Source organism: Lemur catta, chromosome 6, assembly GCF_020740605.2.
Source record: "Lemur catta isolate mLemCat1 chromosome 6, mLemCat1.pri, whole genome shotgun sequence".
Lineage (NCBI taxonomy): Eukaryota > Metazoa > Chordata > Mammalia > Primates > Lemuridae > Lemur > Lemur catta.
Window position 1 is genome coordinate 93,378,139 of NC_059133.1, and position 21,795 is coordinate 93,399,933.

At 40.5% G+C, this 21,795-nt stretch overlaps 2 protein-coding genes and 1 non-coding gene across 5 annotated transcripts in view; 1 reads left to right on the forward strand and 2 right to left on the reverse strand.

Moving 5' to 3' along the window:
• Positions 1-16,174, reverse strand: part of NCAPD2 (non-SMC condensin I complex subunit D2) — a 32,286-nt gene extending 16,112 nt beyond the window's left edge. For all 3 annotated transcript variants that reach the window (XM_045554526.1, XM_045554527.1, XM_045554528.1), the window contains exons 1-6: positions 15,339-16,174; positions 14,439-14,588; positions 2,584-2,659; positions 2,243-2,301; positions 1,585-1,766; positions 1,142-1,284 (exon numbers count right to left, since the gene is read on the reverse strand). In XM_045554526.1, coding sequence (XP_045410482.1) covers positions 1,142-1,284; positions 1,585-1,766; positions 2,243-2,301; positions 2,584-2,659; positions 14,439-14,565 — 587 coding nt within the window. In that variant the 5' untranslated portion in view covers positions 14,566-14,588; positions 15,339-16,174. The remainder of the gene's footprint in view (positions 1-1,141; positions 1,285-1,584; positions 1,767-2,242; positions 2,302-2,583; positions 2,660-14,438; positions 14,589-15,338) is intronic.
• LOC123640959 lies at positions 1,844-2,172 on the reverse strand. Its single transcript, XR_006736181.1, has one exon. It is a non-coding gene; the product is annotated as a small nucleolar RNA U85 (small nucleolar RNA).
• Positions 16,175-16,246: 72 nt separating the features above from the next.
• MRPL51 (mitochondrial ribosomal protein L51) lies at positions 16,247-17,415 on the forward strand. Its single transcript, XM_045554530.1, has 3 exons — positions 16,247-16,503; positions 16,587-16,697; positions 17,098-17,415. Exons 1-3 carry the CDS (start codon positions 16,425-16,427, stop codon positions 17,292-17,294), a joined length of 387 nt encoding a protein of 128 aa, XP_045410486.1. The 5' UTR covers positions 16,247-16,424; the 3' UTR covers positions 17,295-17,415.
• The last annotated feature ends 4,380 nt before the right edge of the window (positions 17,416-21,795 follow it).

The following is a 21,795-nucleotide window of genomic DNA, read 5'->3' on the forward strand; positions in this document are numbered from 1 at the left end:
CTTCAAACTTTGTATGTCCTAAACAGAATTTCTGGTCTTCCCCTCAAACCACATACTCAAGGCCTTCTCCATATTTCGGTTACCAATAACTCCAGTCTTCCAAATGCTCAGGCCAAAACCCTGGGAGAGTGAGTCATCCCTGACTGTACTCTCTCTTGCACCTCACTCCTAATCCATCAGCAAATCCTGTAAGCTCTACCTTAAGAAAAAAAGTCTAGAGCCAACCATTCTCCCCATCTTCACTGCCACTCCTTGGTCTAAGCGATCATCATCTCTTGCTGAGTTATTAGAATAGCCTCTTAACTGGTCTCTTGCTTCCCCCTTTCCCTCCACAGTCTGTTTCAATACAATAGCCAGGATGACCCTGTTAAAGTACAAGTCAGATCACCTCACTGCCTTGTTTGGGACCCCCTAGTGGCCCCATCTCACACTGAGGAAATGTCAAAGTCACTGTGATGGCCTACAAGGATCTCCAGTTTGGCTCCCCACTGCTTCCTTGACCTTACAGCCTACCCCTCTCACCCTCTCTTGGCTGCCATCTCTCTGGCCTCCTTGCTTTTGCTTATACACGCTAGACACACTCCCTCCTCAGGATCTTTGCACGCACCATTCATTTTCCTTACCCTTGCTGTTCCTCCAGATAGTCTCACAGCTCTCATTCACCTCCTTCAGGTCTTTGCTTAAATGTCATCATCTCAAAGAGGTCTTGCTAGGATAGCTGATTTAAAATCATAATCCTCTTCCATTGACCTTCCCATCCCCCTTCTCTATTTTGTTCCATAAACCATAAAACATATTACATATTTTACTTATTTTTAAATTGCCTTCTACTCTACAATACAAACTCCAAGAGGGCACAAACTTTTGTTTCCAGTACCTATGATGATGCCAGCCATACTCCTAAGAAATTCTCAGTAAATACTGTTTAATGAATAAATAAATGGGCATTAGAGATGAGAGAAACTCACATCAGTTTCTAACATTCAATTATCTAATTCCTAACAAATCCATGTTATGATTATACTTCTATGTATTACAGATAGAACTGAGGCATGAAATGAAGTATTTAAAAGGCATATCTAACAATAGAGCCCTCATTCCTCACAGCTCAGTATTATTTGTAACCATCTGAACTACCCACCTGACAAATTCCTCTTCAATTACTGAATGGTTCCACAGATGACGAATGTCCAACTGGAGCAGCTGTGTTAGAAGCTGAAGAATTGGTTGCCTCTCTTCCTCCCAGTCAAAGCCATGGGCTGCCTTGGTCCGGGCTTTCTTACCCTAAAAGAGATCATGTATACATTTAGGAAAAAATAAGGAAACAAAGAAGGTCAAGATCTGCCATTCTGACTACCTGAACTATCCAGTATAAAGATGAGGTAGAAGGCAATATAGAAGAATTATTATAAGTTCCAAAATGCTACTTGTTAGGGAAGGAAATGCTGTGATACTTTTGAGTACTTCCTCCTAAACCCTAAACGAAGACAGAAAGGATTCTCAGAAGCATTGGATTCCCTTCTTTCCTGTCAACTCCCCACCCTCCTGGACCCCACATAAAGTCAGCCACAAACTCTAACTTACCTTCCCACCAAGGTCCAGGTCCATGAGGCTTGTCTGGCTGGCCATAGTCTCAAAGGATTCCAAGAGGCGTATCAGAGCATAACAGTTCATTTTGAGGGCATTTAGATGGGCGTTTCTATCTGATAAACTCAAAGCTGTATCATCCAGGATGGCTGGAAGTTCCTGGGAGTGGCGGGATACCACTGTGAGGGACAAAATCTGGGAGTTGGTGTCATTCACTTTCTTCATATATCCCAACCTCAAAACACCCATCCCTTGCAGCCATCAGATTACCAAAGATCTGTGTTTCATCTCTCAGTGGTCATAACACAAGCTAAGTCCTTTGGGACCCTTGACCCTGATACCCTGAACATGCCCTGTTCCTACTCTCTCACTCCAGTTACCACAATTTCTCCCTGGCAACTGGAAGAATCACCCCTATTAAAAAGAGGTAGCTCAAAAGTAGGAAAAAGTTCTTGTTGGTCTGCCCTTACAGTGAACACACAGAACTCTGTATTGCCCACCAAGATTACAGACCTTAATAGGTCAAAGGTCCCTGGGCTTAGCCAAACCAACTGAATCACAACAGCCTTGATATCATCACATGGCTAATAAATGTAGAAGACAGTAAACAAAAACAACAAATACCTTCCACCCCTACCCTCTGACCCATAAACACCTTTTATCAGGAATTCCAGAGTGTCTTCTTTGAGGCCAGGATCTATACTTCGAAAGTGACTATAAGGGAAAGAAAGTGTAGGGGTCAGACAAGAAGGAGCCTGCAGAGCCCATGCTAACAGATCAGATCTAATCTGAGGGATCTAATGCGTAAAATTACATGTGAAATTCATAAACTGAATAAATATGGTGACAAGTTGGGTAAATGTTCATCAGTAGAGATATCAGCACCCAGAAGCATTTATCAGTGAACCTATAATTTGGAATTTCAGGACTAACATGCAAAGTTAGGACAAATAGCCACCAGTTCTTTATAAAGTACCAGCTGGGTATTTCACTTACTGTAAAATGCTGTAGATAGTATCAAAGTGCTCCAGCATAGCCAGGGGGCCCTGAGCTCGGAAGGCAGCCTGAAATGCTATAAAGACGAAAAAAAAAAACTGATGAATTTGGAGGGGAGAGAGGCCTTTTTGGTAAATTCTACCCATGGCAGAAAACCAGATTTATTGCTTTTACTGGCAGAATCACAAAACGACACAAACAATTCACTTCAATGTAACCTATAATAATAATATCTTACGTTTGTTTTACAGTTAAAGCCTCACTTTAGCTTCAAGTGAAGTAGATGAAGCAGACAGCCTATTTTATATCTTAAATTGGTTACGTGACTTGTCCCACTTACAGTAGTTAGTAATGAACACAAACATAAGATCTTTTTAACTTTTTGTTTTGAAATTACAAAAAAATGAGAAAAACAGTATAGAGTTCCTGTACCTTTTACCCAGATAATCTTAAAATCTTACATAACATAAACAATCTTATAAGTATGTATTCTAAACCAAGAAATTAACATTAATTCAATACTATTGAATTACTGTTGAATCTACAAACCTTATTTGAATTTTGCCAACTGTCCTATTTATGTCCTTTTTTTGGTCTAGGATCCCACAACGCACTTTGTTATCAAGTCTCCTTAGTCTACTCCAATCTTTGCCTTTAATGATCTTGACACTTTTCAAAAGAATACTTGCCAGTTATTTTGTAGAACGTGTGTCAATTTGGGTTTGCATGTTTTCTCATGACTAGATTGAGGTCATACATTTTTGGCAACACTAATGCAGAAGGGAAGTTGCATCCTTCTCATGCATCTTATCAAGAGGTACATGATGTCAATGTCTTATTACAGGTGATGTTAACTTTGATCACTTGGTATTGTTTGCCGCATTTCTCCATTGTAAAGTTATTCTCCCCTTTGCAATTAGTAAGTATCTTATGGGAAGATACTTAGAAACTATGCAAATATCCTATTTCAGGTCACATTTTTGCCCAGTAATTTAAGCATCCACGGTTGACTCTTGCCTGCCACAATTATTGCTGTGATGTTTACTAAATGGTAATTTTCTACCTCCATTATTCCTTCTATACTTACTAGTGGGAATGCTACTATAAAGACAAGCTATTCCTTTTCCTTAATTTATTTCTTTATTAAGTTACTTATAACAGAATGGACTCATGGATTTTGTTTTTTTTTTTTTTTGAGACAGAGTCTCACTCTATTGCCCGAACTAGAGTGCAATGGTGTCAGCCCAGCTCACAGCAACCTCAAACTCCTGGGCTCAAGTGATCCTTCTGCCTCAGCCTCCCAAGTAGCTGGGACTACAGCCAGGTGCCACCATGCCCAGCTAATTTTTTTGTATATATTTTTAGTTGTCCAGCTAATTTCTTTCTTTTTTTTTAGAAGACACGGGGTCTCGCTCTTGCTCAGGCTGGTTTTGAACTCCTAAGCTCGAATGATCCCCCCACCTCGGCCTCCCAGAGTGCTAGGATTACAGGCATGAGCCACCACGCCTGGCGGATATTTCTTTTATTCTGCATTTTAATCCATTACTATTTATTTTATTGCTCAAATTGTCCCATACTTGGTCACTGGGAGCTCCTTCAACCTGGCCTGTGTCTTTTGGACATGTTCCCTTCATTTTTTTGCTCCCTTATTGTCTTGTACCACAGGATGTTCCAGACTCATCTTACAACTTCCTTGGCCCAGTCCTGGAATCGACCATTCTCAATGGAGTCCTGGCTCCTTTTATGGGAGAATGGTATGTAGAAATCAAACTCCAGGCACTATTTAGGGTCACTGATATAACAGTATCATTGCCTTTAGACCCTCTCAGTGGAGAAAAGTAGGAAATATATATATGTATGCAGTTGACCCTTGAACAATAGAGTTTGAACTGCATGGGCCCACTTATATGCAGATTTTTTTCAATAAATATATTGGAAAAATTTTTGGAGATTTTTGACAATTTGAAAAAACTTGTGGATGAACTACGTAGTTAGAAATATCAAATAAATTAAGGAAAAGTTAGGTATGTCATGAATGCATAAAAAGATGTAGATACTAATTTATCATTTACTACCATAAAATATATACAAATCCATTATAAAAAAGTTAAAATTTATCAGAACTTATGCATACATAGACTGTATGTGACAACATTTTCAGTCCAAGAGAAATGTAAACAAACATAAAGATGCAATATTAAATCATAAGAGCAAGCCAGGTGCAGTGGCTCATGCCTGTAACCCATGCAACTTGTGAGGCTGAGGTGGGAGGACTGCTTGAGCCTGGGAGTTCGATACCAGCCTGGGCAAAACAACAAGGTCTCATCTCTAAAAAAAAAAAAAAATAAGAAAAATTAGCCAGGCACAGTGGCATACACCTGTCATCCCAGCTACTTGGGAGGCTGAGTCAGGAGGATTGCTTGAGCCTATGAGTTTAAGGCTGCAGTGAGCTACGATTGTACCACTGCACTCTAGCCTGGGCAACAGAGTGAGACTCCATCTCTAAAAAAAAAAAAAAAAAAAAAAAATCATAACTTCATAAAATCATAACTTCATAAAATTAACTTTAGTACATGCTGTACTAATGTAATAATTTCATAGCCACCTCCTGTTGCTATTGTGCTGAGTATGTTTTTAAGTATCCACTTAAACACTGTGATGCTAATCATCACCGTGTGAGCAGTTCATCTCTCCAGTAAATTGTGTACCACAATATAAAAAGTGATCTCTCACAGTTTTCCATATTTTTCACTGTGTTCAGTACAATATCACAGGCCTTGAATAACACCATGAGACCCACATGAAATGCCACTAGTGATGCTGGAAGTACTTCCAAGGAGCAAAGTTACAACATTACAAGAAAAAGTTGAACTGACTGGTACGTACTGCAGACTGAGGTCCGCAGCTGCAGCTGCTGCCATTTCAGACAGTTGATTCATCTTGTAAACAGACATGGTTAACTTACATATCAATAAATATGGTACAGTACTATAAATGTATTTTCTCTTCCTTAAGAATTTCTAAACAACAGTTTCTTTTTTCTGGCTTACTTCATTGTAAGAATAAATAATACACATAACACAAAATATGTGTTAATCAACAGTTTAATTTATTGGTAAGGCTTCCAGTCAACAGTAGACTATTAGTAGTTAAGTTCTTGGGGAGTCAAAAGTTTTAAGTGGATTTTCAACTGCATGAGGGTTGGTGCCCCTAACTCCCACATTGTTCAAGGGTCAACTATTTACGTTTATGTAAAGATTCAGAGAGATAGGCCGGGCACGGTGGCTCATACCTAATAATCTTAGCACTCTGGGAGGCCAAGGTGGGAGGATCGTTTGAGCTCAGGAGTTTGAGACCAGACTGAGCAAGAGTGAGACCCCGTCTCTACTGAAAATAGAAAGAAATTTGCTGGACAACTAAAAATATACAGAAAAAATTAGCCAGGCATGGTGGCACATGCCTGTAGTCTCAGCTACTTGTGAGGCTGAGGCAGAAGGACTGCCTGAGCCCAGGAGTTTGAGGTTGCTGTGAGCTAGGCTGAGGCCACAGTACTCTAGCCTGGGCAACAGAGTGAGATTGTGTCTCAAAATAAATAAATAAATAAAATTTAGCATTACAATAAGCATATAAATACATATTTTTAACAACCAGAGTCTTGCTCTGTTGCCCAGGCTAGAGTGCAGTGGTATAATCATAGCTCACTGTAGCCTGGAACTCCTGGGCTCAAGCCATTCTCATGCCTCATCCTCTCGAGTAGCTGGGATTACAGGTGTGTGCCATGTTCTGCTAAATTTTTTTTTTTTTTTGAACAGAGTCTCGCTTTGTTGCCCAGGCTAGAGTGAGTACCGTGGCGTCAGCCTAGCTCACAGCAACCTCAGACTCCTCGGCTTAAGCGATCCTACTGCCTCAGGCTCCCGAGTAGCTGGGACTACAGGCATGCGCCACTATACCCGGCTAATTTTTTCTATATAGATTTTTAGTTGGCCAGATAATTTCTTTCTATTTTTAGTAGAGATGGGGTCTCGCTCTTGCTCAGGCTGGTCTCGAACTCCTGACCTCGAGCAATCCACCCGCCTCGGCCTCCCAGAGTGCTAGGATTACAGGCGTGAGTCACCCCGCCCGGCCTGCTAATTTTTTTTATTTTTTGTAAAGACAGGGTCTTGCTAATATATTACCCCAGGCTGATCTCAAATTCCTGGCCCCAAGCAATCCTGCTGCCTCAAAGTGCTATGATTATAAAGCATGGGCAACCACACCCAGCCTGTAAACAATTTTTAATGGCTACATAATATTCCATTGAATATATCTTAATTAAGTTACTATTTTCCTATTATTAGACACCATTACACTTCAAACTTTTTCCACTAATTAACAATACATAATAAGTTCAGCAAAGCCTCAGGTTACAAAATTAATGTACACAAATCACTAGCATTCATATATACCAACAACAGTCAAACTAAGAACCAAATCAAAGACTCGATACCTTTCACAATAGCAACAAAGAAAATCAAATACCTAGAAATATATTTAACTAAGGAGGTGAAGGACCTCTACAGGTAGAATTATGAAATACTGAGAAAGGAAAAAACAGAGGACACAAACACATGGAAAACCATACTCATGGATCAGCAGAATCAACATTGTTAAAATGTCTAGTCTACCCAGAGTGATCTATAGATTCAATGCAATCCCTATTAAAATACCAACATCATTTTTCACACATCTAGAAAAAGTAATTCTATGCTTCGTATGGAACCAGAGAAGACCCTGTATAGCCAAAGCAACCTTAAGCAAAAAGAACAAATTGGGAGGCATCAATTTACCAGACTTGAAGCTATACTACAAGGCTATAATAACCAAAACAGCATGGTCCTGGCACAAGAGCAGAGACATAGACCAATGGAACAGAACTGAGAACTCAGACATAAAACCATCCTCATATAAGCCATCTGATCTGTGACAAAGCAGAAAAGAACATACACTGGGGAAAAAAATCCCAATTCAATAAAAAGTTCTGGGAAAATTGGATAGCCACATGCAGAAGACTGAAACAGGAACCTCACCTCTCACAAAAATCAACTCATGAGGGACAACAGACTTGAACTTAAAGTATGAACCCATAAGAATTCTCCAAGAAAATGTTGCAAAAAGTTTTATAGCCATTGGCGTACGCAAAGAATTTATGAAGACCCCCAGAGCAATCACAGCAACAACAAAAATAAATAAATGGGACCTGATCAAATTAAAAAGTTTCTGCACAGCCAAAGAAACTATCACTAAAGCAAACAGACAACCTACAGATTGGGAGAAAATATTTGCATGCTATATATCTGATAAAGGGCTAATAACTAGAATCTATATAGAACTGAGAAAAATCAGTAAGAAAAAATCAAACAACTCCATTAAAAACTGGGCAAAGGACACGAACAGAAAGTTTTCAAAAGAAGATAGACTAATGGCCAAGAAACATGAAAAAATGCTCAACATCTCTAATCATCAGGGAAATGCAAATCAAAACCACCATGAAATATCATTCAACTCCTGTGAGAATGGCTTTTATCAAAAAGTCCCAAAACAACAAATGTTGGTGTGGATGCGGAGAGACAGGAACACTCATGCACTGCTGGTGGGACTGCAAACTAGTGCAACCTGTTTGGAAAGTAATATGGAGAAACCTCAAAGAAGTAAAAGTAGAACTACCATTTGATCCAACAATCCCACTACTGGGTGTTTACCCAAAGGAAAAAAAGTCATCCTATAATAAAGACATTTGCACTCGAATGGTTATAGCAGCACGATTCACAATTGCAAAGATGTAGAAATAGTCCAAGTGCCCATCAATACACGAGTGGATTAATAAAATGTGGTATATGTATACCATGGAGTACTACTCAGCCACAAAAAACAATGGTGAACTTCTTGTACTATTCTAGATGGTGCTGGAGCACATTTTTCTTTTTCTTTTTTTTTTTTTTGAGACAGAGTCTTGCTCTGTTGCCCGGGCTAGAGTGAGTGCCGTGGCGTCAGCCTCGGTCACAGCAACCTCAAACTCCTGGGCTTAAGCGATCCTACTGCCTCAGCCTCCCGAGTAGCTGGGACTACAGGCACGTGCCCCCATGCCTGGCTAATTTTTTTTCTATATATAGTTTTTTAGTTGGCCAGATAATTTCTTTCTATTTTTAGTAGAGACGGGGTCTCGCTCTTGCTCAGGCTGGTGGAGCCCATTTTTCTAAGTGAAGTATCACAAGAATGGAAAAACAAGCACTACACGTACTCACTATCAAATCGGTACTAACTGATCAACACTTACGCGCACATCTGCAAGTAACATTCATTGGCTGTCAAGAAGGAGAAGGAGGAGAGGAGGGGATGGGTAAATTCACATCTAATGCGTGTGTTGTGCGCTGTCTGGGATGGGCACACTTGTAGCTCTGACTTGGGCTGTGCAAAGGCAATATATGTAACCTCAATGTTTGTATTCCTGTACTATTTTAAATTAAAAAAATAAATAAACATAAAAACAAAACAAAACAAAAATTTACTCTCCTAGCAAATCTAGGTTAAATCAACTGTCTGCTTACCCCATTCATGTAACCACACAAACAAAAATGGCCTAAGAAAAATAAACCAACATGCTGAGGACTCTCACTTTAAACTCATGACCAGTATCCTCCAGTGGGCCCTTCATATTTCCTGTTACAAATTCCCAGGTCTATTCATTTTCTTCTAGGCAATTATTTCATATCTTTCCTCTGCTCATAACATCATGACCTTCTTCCCAAACTCACTCTCAGTTAAGGCTTTCCCTTCCTGTTGAGAAAACAGAAGCAGACAGAAAAGAACTTTCAACTGCCGTAAGCTCTCTATTTATCTGCACTACCTGCATCTGTGCCCATACATTCTGCCTTTTTTGCTACTGTGAATAAACTGTCCGTGTTCTAACAAAGTCATCTCCTGCCTTTGTGTACCAGATCATATACTCTCTTACCTAGTAAAGGACATTGCTCCAACAATTGTTCCCTCTTCCTCCTGCATCATCATCAGCTTTTCCCTCTGATCATTACCATTCAGCATACACACATGTAATGCTACCCATCTTAAAAGAACCAGTTATATAAATTAATCATCTTTAATTCTTCTATTTTCTCACAAACCTATTATAATACAATCAGGCTTGTGCCCCCACCACTCCTTTGAAACAGCTTTGTCAAGGTTACCAGCAACCACCACATCAATAAATCCAGTAATTAATCTGCAGTTAGTTGATCTCTTCTGTTTTTGAAACGTTCTCTTAATTTAGCCGCCATTTAGCTCCTTCAATCACTTTCTATCCCAATGACTGCTCCTTAGTTTCCTCTACTTGTTCTTTCTCATCTTCTCAGCCTCTAAATGTTGGACTATCTCGGGTCTTAGTCTTCAAACTGCTTCTCCTCTCCATCTACACTCACTCCAATCTCATGGCATTAAATGCTGTCTACAGGCTGAATATTAAATCCCAAATGTGTATCTTTAGATGAAATCTCCATACTCATGAAACCAACAGTCTAAATCTGTTCCTCCCATATTCTATCCCATCTCAGTAAATGGCAGCTCCATTTTTCTACTTGCTCAAGTAAAAAAGATTTGTAATCATCCCAGACTTTCCAACTCTACAAATCTAACACATCAACAGTCCTATTGGCTCTATTTTATTTATTTATTTATTTTTTAATCTTTTTTTCTTTTTTAAGGCTGGTCAAGTGGAGCAGTGAGAGTGGAGAAGGAACAAAGGAATCTGTAACTGGTTGTGATCAATTAGTTGTAAACACCACTGCACTCGGACGAACCTCTAATATTTTGAAAATAAATATTTTCAAAATATATTCAGAATCCAACCTTTTATCATCACCCCCACTGCTATCACTCCAGTCCAATTTACTTGGTAGTCTCCTAACTAGTCTCCTATTTCTTCCCTTGCCTCTTATAGTCTTTACTCAACACAGTAGACAGGGATACTTTTAAAATGTCAGACCACGTCATTCCCATGCTCAAAACCCAGTGGCTTTCAAGCTCACTCACACGGAAGCTAAAGTCTTTACCATGACTTTGCAAGGCACTAGAGATCAGTACTTCTCAAACTTATGTTTACCCAAATGACCTGGGGATCTTCTTAAAATACAGATTTCCTGATTCAGTAGTTCTAGGGTGGCCCTTGACATCCTGCATTTTTAATAAGCTCTCAGATCATGATACTAATGCTGCTGATCTAAAGACCACATTCTGAGGAGCAAGACTCTAGAATAAACTGTACCACTTCCCACCTGACCTTTTTCCAAGCTGCCTCCACTCCAAATACATTGGCATTTGCCCACCTCAGGACCTTTGCCTTGGCTTTTCTGTCTGCTTAGAGTACCCTTCCCTGAGAATCTGCACAGTTCACTTCTTTACTTTCTTATGGTCTCTGCCCAAATGTGACCTATCAGCAAGCCCTCTCTGATCATCTAACACAAAATGGCAGTCCCTGCTCTGGCACATCCTATCTTCTTTACCTTGCTTTATTTTTCTCCTTGGCTCCTATAACCATTTGACATACAGTAATCCCCTCTTATCCATGGTTTTATTTCCATGGTTTCAGTTACCCATGGTCAGCTATGGTCCAAAAACATTAAATGAAATATTCTGGATATAAACAATTCATAAGTTTTAAGTTGGATGCCACTCTGAGTAGCATGATGAAATCTTACACTGCCCTGCTCCTTCCTGCCCAGGGTGTGAATTATCCCTTTGTCCAACATATCCATGCTGTATATGTATATTAGTTACTTAGTAGCTGTCTTGATTATCATATCTACTGTCATTGGGCTTGTGTTCAAGTAACCCTTATCTTACTTAATAATGGTCCCAAAGCACAAAAGTAGTGATGCTGGCATATTGTTATAATTGTTCTACTTTACTATCATTATTGTTAATTTCTTACTGCACCTAATTTGTAAATTAAACTTTATCATAGGCATATAGGTATAGAAAAAACATAATATACATAGGATTCAGTACTATTCAGTTTCAGGCATCCACTGGGGGTCTTAGAACATATCCTCCTTGGATAAGGGGGACTACTGTACTCCACATTTACTAGTTTATTACTTGCTGAGAGCCTTGAGAGAAAGAACTCTGTTTTGTTTACTGTTATAAACAGTGCTTAGAACAGTGCCTGGCACATAGTAAATGATCGGTAAATACTTGTTGAATGAATTAAATGATTTGATTTTATATATTGATAGAAGTTGTATTTAGGGTTCTAAACACAAAAATCATCAAAGCAATGCAATTGTTTTAAAAAGGACTCTTAAAAGAGAGTTACCATTTTAAAAAATGATGCATTGTAATAATTAAAGAACAATTTGTTACAGTATGTATTCTAGTATGTGCAATTGGTGATGCATATATCCACACAGTATTGACAGAATAGTGCATCTATGGACATTGCTGGTTGGCCATCTATCAGGCGACTTTCACATTCAGCCTTCTTCCTTGCTTACCAAATGGTGATATGTTCAGGTTTAAGGAGGCTCCTAGGTAATAATCTCGATCAGTTTAGCCAGTTGAGGTAATTCTACTTTCCTTACCAGTATAGTCATGTGCTGTATAACAACATTTTGGTCAATAATGGACAGCATATACAACACTGGTTCCTTAAGAATATAACGGAGCTGAAAAATTCCTATTGCTTAGTGATGTCTTGATGATCCTGACCCTACGTAGGCCTAGCCTAATTTGTGTGTTTGTATCTTAGTTTTAAAAATGAAAAAAAAGTTAAAAAGTTAAAAAAAAATTCTATATAGAAAAAAGCTTATAAAATAAGGCGATAAAGAAAATATATTTTTGTACAGCTGTATAATGTGTTTGTGTTTTAAACTAAAGAGTCAAAAAGTTAAAAAAAATGAAAAAGTTTATAAAGTAAAAAAGTTACAACAAGCTAAGGTTAATTTATTAGTGCAGAAAGAAAATTTTTAAAAATAAGTTTAGTATGGCCTAAGTGTACAGTAATGTCCTAGGGGCCTTTGCATTCATTCAGCACTCACTGACTCACCCACAGCAACTTCCGATCCTGTAAGGCCAATTCATGGTAAATGTCCTGTACACGTGTAACATTTTAAAAATCTTTTATACTGTATTTTTACTGTACCTTTTCTAAGTTTAGATACACAAATACTTACCATTGTACTGTTGTTACAACTGCCTACAATATTCAGTATAGCCATGATGTACAGGTTTATAGTCTAGAAGCAACAGGCTATATCACATAGCCTAGGTGTGTAGTAGGCACTACCATCTAAGTTTGTGTAAGTACACTCTGTGATGTCTGCATGACCAAAATTGCCTAACAATACCTTTCTCAGACACATTTCTCAGAATGTATCCTTGTTAAATGATGCATGACTGTAATTAGTTAGAAAATAGGCACATGATTTAATTGCCTATTAAAGTCTGTTGAGAAGCTTTGGGTAAAATTTTTAAAAAAGAAGAAAAAGCACAAGGTAGAAAATTCATTTTTCCACTTCAAGCATCAGTGCAAGAAACTGTCACCTGGCAATCAAGAGGAAAAGGCCAAGAGACAAGCTGGGGCCATATTATCAACCTGCTGTATTATCCAACCCTTCTTCTTGCAGGAGATAATAAATAAGTCCATGATCATCATCCCTATCTTTATAGATAGGGAAACCGAGGCACAGAGGGAATTAAGTAAGTTGTCCAAGGTCAGAATGGTGGAGCCAGGATTCAAATCCAGATAACCTGGCTCCAGAATCTTTATTCTACGTACCTCTCCAAAGCAATTTAACTGATACTAGACCAACAAGTTCAGTGACATTATGTGGTCTTCTTGGTAATGTAAAAGTTGTCTTTGGTCATTTATAGGTTTCAGTAGGTAACTGCACTGTACATATATTATAACAGTGTTGCAGTGGTACATATATATTTTTTCCATTATTGAACATCTTGGAAGCAAGATATCTAGACTCTAAAGAAGTGTTACCTAGGCCGGGTACAGTGGCTCACGCCTGTAATCCTAGCACTCTGGGAGGCCAAGGCGGGAGGATCACTTGAGGTCTGGAGTTCAAGACCAGCCTAAGTATCAGCAAGATCCCGTCTCTACTAAAAATAGAAAAAATTAGCTGGGCATGGTGGGGCACGCCCTGCAGTCCCAGCTACTCGGGAGGCTGAGGCAGGAGGATTGCTTGAGCCCAGGAATTTGAGGTTGCTGTGAGCTAGGCTGATGCCACAGCACTGTAGCCCAGGCAACAAAGTGAGACTGTGTCTAAAAAAAAAAAAGTGTTACCTAAAACAGATCAGGTTAAATCCCAGAGGTTCTGTCACCTAGGCTGGAATACTGTGGCATGATCATAGTACAATGTAATCTTGAACTCCTGGGCTCAAGCAATCCTTCCCCATCAGCTTCCTGAATTGCTGGAATTATAGGTGTGTGCCACCACACACAGCTAATTTTTATTATTTTTTGCAGAGAAAGAATCTTGCTATGTTGCCCAACCTGGTCTTGAACTCCTAGCCTTAAGTGATCCTCTCAACATAGCCTCCCAAAGTGGTGGGGTTACAAGTGTGAAATACCATACCCGGCCTTCTCCTATAACTCTTAAATCCACCAGGACTTTATTCTGATATATGGTTAAGGGTAAAGATCTAGAATAATATTTCCCCAAAGAGTAACCATGTACACCAAGACTGTTGGAAACACTTTCCTTGCCCCCATGGAACTTCACGGTATAGTGCAACAGAAATGACAATGTAGTAATTATTAACACATGTGGGATGGTTGTTTGGAAGTGCTGGGTACAATGGCAGCAATGGAGTCTTACCTCTAAGCTGTGCAGGAAGATGTCTGATGGACAGTATCTCTTGCACAACATACTGATTCACCCCTCCACTTTTCAGCAACTCCTCTGGGGATAAAGGCAGATGGAACTCATACAGCTGGGGAGACATCCTTCTCCCACTGGTTCACAGGGCTGGAAACCAAACAGTGAAAAGGTCAGGGTCTATATCCAAGACCTGTCTTTTTATCTAGTTATATTATTTTTCCCACCTCCAATATATAATGAGTTTTAGTTTTACAGCAAGCTGATAACATTATCTTAAAGGATATGAGATCAACCCTGGACTAGAATCCAATTCCAGTAGTGATTCTGCCACTTGGCTTGTCACTGAACGCCTTATCTATAAAACAGGGTTACTAATCTGATTACTTCAAGTGAATCAAGAGGTATAAAGGTGTTTAAAGAACTGTAAAGTGGCATAGCAATGTGTAAAGTTAGCATTATTATTTCCATTTTTATGTGCAAAGCCCCTTAAGTACAGAGAGAATGATCTGGTCTCACCTGAAGCCAGAACACTGCCCCAGCAAGGGCTAGTGGGTTTTCTGCACCAGGATGGGAACAAAATGCACACTGATTATTTATTTTGTGCCAGGTTCTGTTAGGCTATTTGAATATGTCATGTACGGTCTAAATCTCCTAATCTCAATCCCATGGAGTGCATAATAATACAACCCAATTTACAGATGAAGTAATTAAAGCTAGGAAAGGTTAAGCTTAACACCTCCGTTGCGAATCTGCCAGACTTAACATCTGTACCACATCGCGCTCCACGACTATTAGACCTCCCTGCCTATTGTATGTTGCCGACTACTGCATCATACTACCCTGTACCCCATTTTCCCAGTCTTTCAAGACCTGCTCCTTATTAACACCACACCTTACCTGGGGACCTCACCCGTAGCTACACGAACTCTGGAAGTCGGGCTGAAATGGAAGGGAAAAACACGAGTGCACAATACGCACCAATCAGCGAAGCAATTTTCAAGTTGGCGGGCAAACCGACCACTCCCCGGCAGGCAGAAGCAAAGGCCCGCCTCTGAGCCGAGGGCCGCGCGGGCTAAACCACAAATACGGAGTTCAAATCTCAACGGCCGCAAGGGGACCAATCGCGACGCTCGCTGGGGAGGCCGGCCATTCACAGCTCTGGAGCTGGAGAGCCGGGCCGCACCGACAGGGGGAGGGGCAAGATTCAGGCTCCCGCCCACCTCCCCTTGCCCGCTCGCCCGGCGGCTCTTTCCCTGCAGGGTTTTCCCTTCGCCCCGGTCGGCTGGGAGGAGGTTTTAGTAGGGCCTGCCCGAGATGTCGCGTCCATAGATGGGCAGTGGTAGTGCCCCTGCAATAGTGAACTCAGTCATCCCCAGGACAAGAGGCCGTCCAAGCTGGGAATTAGAAGGCATGGGCTCCAATCCGGGTTTCGTCATCTCCTCCGCTCAGTGACGTCCAGCAAGTCACTTCATCCGCTAGGCCTGAGATTTCCTTCCCTGTAGTAAAATGGGGCTAATAAAAACAGCTACAGCGCAAGACTGGTTGAGGCACAGAGTCTTCGAACACTCCGGGTTCCAGGTTCTGGACCTTCATTTCCCTCACAGTTGAAGGACGCCAAAGGAACCAGAAAGGGTGAATTTTCTTGAAAGTACAGTCTTGGGGCGTCCCAGACACTGACGAGGCGCAGGACTCAACTCTTCTGGCGCTCCAAAACTTCCGGCGGGCAATCCGGAAGCACTTGGGCGGGGCGGGTTGGGTTGTCAAGGCCTCCGTGGGCCGGAACCTGGGGGGCGGGGCTTGCAGCTGGTGAAGGAGGGGCGTAGGTAGGCCCTGGGCCCGGAGGTACCTGGGTAAGGCCCAAGATGGCTGCCTCCTCGTTAGTGGCCCTGTGAGGCCAGTGGAGGCGGTCCCCGTCCTTGAAGGCCACGTCTAGTCCTCATTCTTGGGCTTGTTTGGTGTGCTATTGAGAGAGAGACTAGAGCAATGGCAGGGAGCCTCTCCTGGGGGGCATGTAAGGGCCTGTGGGGCTGGGTGCCCTTGGCGTGCAGAAGCTTCTCTCTGGGTAAGTGGCTGATGTAGACGCCCCTACAAGAACTGCTTCTTAGTAGGCGGCTCACATTCATTCCCTCTCTTATTTATTCCTAGGTATTCCTGGATTGTCCCGTGTAAGGCTCACCCTCCCGCCCCCCAAAGTGGTTGATCGTTGGAACGAGAAAAGGGCCATGTTCGGGGTGTATGACAACATAGGGATCCTGGGTAAGACTTGACTCTACGTGGTACACAGTTTCAGGATGGCAATTACGCTGTAACGACTATTCTTTTTCACCTGTATAGAAGATGGTGCTGTGTTCAATAGTGAGAGCAAATACTTATGTGGCTGTTTACATTGCGTTCGGCACTGTTCTGAGTACTCATAATAACATTTTTATTTAACAGGTAAGGAAACTGAGGAACAGAGAAGTTAGCAATTTTTCTAAAGCTAGTAACTGGCAGTGTCAAAATTTGAACCCCAAGCAGTCTGGCTACAAAGTCTGTGCTCTTGATACTATACAGTCTTTTCTATAGATGCTGTCAAGAAGATGCAACTGTGGGTTAGAGGCTTAGCTGGCCTGGGCTGGATTCTCTTGTCTTGGAACTAATACGTTCTCTTACACAGGAAACTTTGAAAAGCACCCCAAAGAACTGATCAGGGGCCCCAGATGGCTTCGAGGTTGGAAGGGAAATGAATTGCAGCGTTGTATCCGAAAGAAGAAAATGGTTGGAAAGCGAATGTTCATCGATGACCTGCACAACCTTAATAAACGCATCCGCTATCTCTACAAACACTTTAACCGACATGGGAAGTACCGGTAGAAGCGAAAGCTGGGAACTTTGGAAGAGGCTCATCTGTTTCCCTGGAGAAGAGGAACAGTACTTTTCTCTATAAGGAAAGGACTTTGTATGTTCTCTGTAATAAAATGGAGCTTCTTTGGAATTTGATGTCTACACACTTTGTTTTCCTCTAGATGCTGCTTCTACTCATTTATATGGACTATGAAGTCTGACTCATCCCTAAGTCTTAAGCGGTAGGGTCTTAGTTTTGGGCTTCACGCCATTTCGCTTTGCAGTCTAGCAATACCTATGGCCTTTAAAAAAAGAAAAGTTGGTGAGAATACTTTGTTGTTGACACTTTTTGACACTGACCCTTCATGTATTGAAATTGGTTATTTTAATTGCCCCATAATGCTATTATGTTAAAAGTGTTTCAAAAGACCCTTCCACACTGGAATGAAATTAATAGAAAAATGGAGTTATACTTCTGCACTACTCTCATCAAAAAATATTTATTAGGTATCTTCTCTGGGAAGCACAGGAGAAACAAAAAAGTGTAAGGTATCCTCCCTATTTTAGTATAAGGCATTAAGTACCATGTGAGTGATATAGATGGGGGATACTAAGCCTGGCTGGTCATCAGAATCACCTTAGTAGTTTAATATTTTGGAAGCCTAGTCCTACCCCCTAGAGATTGTGAGGTGAGCTGAGTCTTGGGCATCTATGTTTTGTTCTTTTTTTTTTTTGAGACAAAGTCTCACTCTGTTGCGTGGACTAGAGTGCCATGGCGTCAGCCTAGCTCACAGCAACCTCAAACTCCTGGGCTCAAGCGATCCTCCTGCCTCAGCCTCCTGAGTAGCTGGGACTACAGGGATGCACCACCATGCCCGGCTAATTTTTTCTATATATTTTTAGTTGTCCAGGTAATTTCTTTCTATTTTTAGTAGAAACGGAGTCTCACTCTTGCTCAGGCTGGTCTCGAACTCCCAAGCTCAAACAATCTGCCCGCCTCAGCCTCCTAGAGTGCTAGGATTACAGGCGTGAGCCACCGCGCCCAGTCTGTTCTTTTTTTAATAATTAAAAAAAGAAAACATAATACAATGCAAAGTTTAAAAGTTAGAATAGTGTAATCAGAATGAATATACCTGCTTTTGAAAGGAAAAAAAAAAAGGACAGCATCTTTTGTTTTGATTTTTTTGGTGCTCCTCAGAGGGAACCACTTAAGTGTTTGTTTAATCCTTCTGGACGTATACTGTGGATGCATAAGTTTGTATATCTATCTCTCTTAAGTAGGATTCCATACACTGTTCTGTACCTTGATTTTTCACTTTTTTTTTTTTGAGACAGAGTCTCACGCTGTTGCCCTGGCTAGAGTGCCGTGGCATCAGCCTAGCTCACAGCAACCTCAAACTCCTGGGCTTAAGCAATCCTTCTGTCTCAGCCTCCCGAGTAGCTGGGACTACAGGCATGCGCCACCGTGCCCGGCTAATTTTTTCTATATATATTTTTAGCTGTCCAAATCATTTCTTTCTATTTTTAGTAGAGACGGGGTCTCACTCTTGCTTAGGCTGGTCTCAAACTCCTGACCTCGAGCAATCCTCCCGCCTTGGCCTCTCAGAGTGCTGGGATTACAGGCGTGAGCCACCGCGCCCAGCCTGATTTTTCACTTAATATAACTTTTTTTTCTTTTTTTTTGAGACAGAGTCTTGCTCTGTTGCCCAGGCTAGAGTGCCGTTGCATCAGCCTAGCTCACAGCAACCTCTGACTCCTAGGCTTAAGCAATCCTACTGCCTCAGGCTCCCAAGTAGCTGGGAGTACAGGCATGTGCCACCATGCCCAGCTAATTTTTTTCTATATATATTTTTAGCTGTCCAGATCATTTCTTTCTATTTTTAGTAGAGACGGGGTCTCGCTCTTGCTTAGGCTGGTCTCAAACTCCTGACCTCGAGCAATCCTCCTGCCTTGGCCTCTCAGAGTGCTAGAATTACAGGTGTGAGCCACCACGTCCAGCCTCACTTAATATAACTTGAAGATTGTTTTAGTCACTTTACCATAATAACCAGTTCCATTTTGATAGACATTTAAATTATTTCCAGTCTTTTTCAAAGTTCAACTCCTCTCATTTTAAGGTAACTCTAATTTTAAAGTCCTCAGGTTATTTTAATTAGCCATGTTTGGAAACCACTGAAGTGGACAATAAATACCCTAGATAAGAGAATGTGTCTGATTGGCCTAATCAGGATAGTCTTCATAGAGTAGGTTGGATTTGGTAAGCAGAGAGGGAGGTGGTAGAACATTTCAAGTGGGGAAAAGAAGAGTGATGAGTGGTTCATTATAGAATGTAGAATTTGTTGGGAAATGGTGAGGGGGTCTAGTTGTATCGAGGCATATGATACTATTCTACCTTTCTATGCTTTGATGATTACTTGGCATTGAATCAAGTTAAATAGCTTGACATTACTCAAGAGGAAAAAAATGTTGCTACAATTTCTAGAATCGTGTATCAATTAGGATTAAAATGTTTCATATTCTCCAGTGCCTAGAATAGTGAGGTTCTCAATTAATATGTGCCAAGTAAAATACAGCATTTGAGGCTGGGCGCGATGGCTCATGCCTGTAATCCTAGCTGAGGTGGGAGGATTGTTTGAAGCCAGGAGTTTGAGACCAGCCTGGACAACATAATGAGACTTCCATCTCTATGAAAAATTAAAAAGTTAGCCAGACATGGTGGTATACCCCTGTAGTCCCAGCTCTTTGGGAGGCTGAGGCAGCAGGATCACTTGATCCCAGGGGTTCTAGGCTGCAGTGAGCTGTGATGAGGCCATTGCACTGTAGCCCGGATGACAGTGAGACCTTGTCTCAAAAAAAAAAGCATTTGATGTATTGCTTTTTATTGTATTTATTTTTGGGGGTCATTCGAAGTTAGGGTGAATGATGTATTGCTTTTAAAGAAATCTTATATGTGGACTAAAAGTGTTGTATTTCTTGGGAAGGTTTTAAGGTCAATATGGGTAAGTTTCTGGTATAGACTTGATTAAGAACATAGATTTTAGAGTCAGACAGGTCTGGGTTTGAATTTAAGCTCTCCCACTCTATGAAATAGAGTAGTTAACTTCTATGAGCTTTAGATTTTTTTAGCCTGTCAAATAGGAATAATATAGTCCTTTCCTCATAAGATTGTGTGAGGAATAAATAAAATTTTAAGGTAAAATATTTAGTACAGAGTTTGGCAAATTTAAGTGGTGATGACACCCTTCTGGAGTATGTAGTTGTCAAGAGTTACAAAAATCTGAAAAAAATGAATGAAAATATGTTTTAAAATTGTTAGCTGAAAAAAGTAGTATTGCAAACTAAAGAACATGAATTATTTGTAGATATAAATTGGGATTTGAAGGCAGAGGAATTGGGGAGAGTACTTTTTTAATCCAAATCCTTTAAGTACCTGTTTCAATTATTATTACATAAAAATCTATCCTAAAACTTAATGACTGAAGACAATAATTCATTAATTGATATCCTCTGGGTTATCTGGGCTCAGTTGGGGTCCATGAAGTGGTTGCATTCAGCTGGGAACTTGGCTGGGGCTAGACTGTCCAAGATGTCTTCATTCACATCTGGTGCCTCAGTTGGGGTGGCCGAGATTCTTTTTTCATATGGTCTCTCTCAGTTGTCTAGCCTAAACTTTTTTTTTTTTTTTAAGGAGACAGGGTCTTGCTCTGTCTCTTTAAAATAATGGACTGACGTTACAACTTTGTAAATATTGTTTACTACTGACCCAAGTGGCATACTTATGTTTCTTATTTAAAAAAAATTTTTATTTTTATTGAGATATAATTCACACACCATACAATACACTGAATTTGGTGGCTTTTAGTGAATTCACAGAGTTGTGCATCCATCATCACAATATATTTTAGAACATTTTCATCATCACTCTAAAATGAAGCCCCATACCCCTTAGCTGTCACCCCCAAACCTCCCCTCCCCTCCTCTGTAGATTCTTGCCTGTTCTGGATATTGCATATGTTATTCCATAATCATACAATACATGATCCTTCATGACTGGCTTCTTTCACTTAGCATAGTGTTTCAGGGCTCACCTATGTTTTAGCATGTATTAGTACATACTTCATTCCTTTTTATTGCCAGATGATAGTCCATTATATGGATATACCACATTAATTTTATCCATTTATCGGTTGATGGACATGTGTGTTGTTTCCACTTTTTGGCTATTCTAAATAACGTTGCTATGAACATTGATGTCTGAGGTTTTATGTGGACATATATTTTCATTTCTCTTAGATATATACCTAGGAGTGGAATCACTGGGTCATTATGGTAACTCTATGTTTAACTGTTTGAACAACTGCTGGGCTCTTTTCAGAATTGGAAATTCCAAAATGCATCATTTGGAATTCCCACCAGCAGCATATAGAGGTTCCAGTTTCTCCACATTCTTGCCAATACTTGTTATCCATCTTTTTTATTTTCACCATCTTAGTGGGTGTGAAGTGGTATCTCATTGTGGTTTTGATTTGCA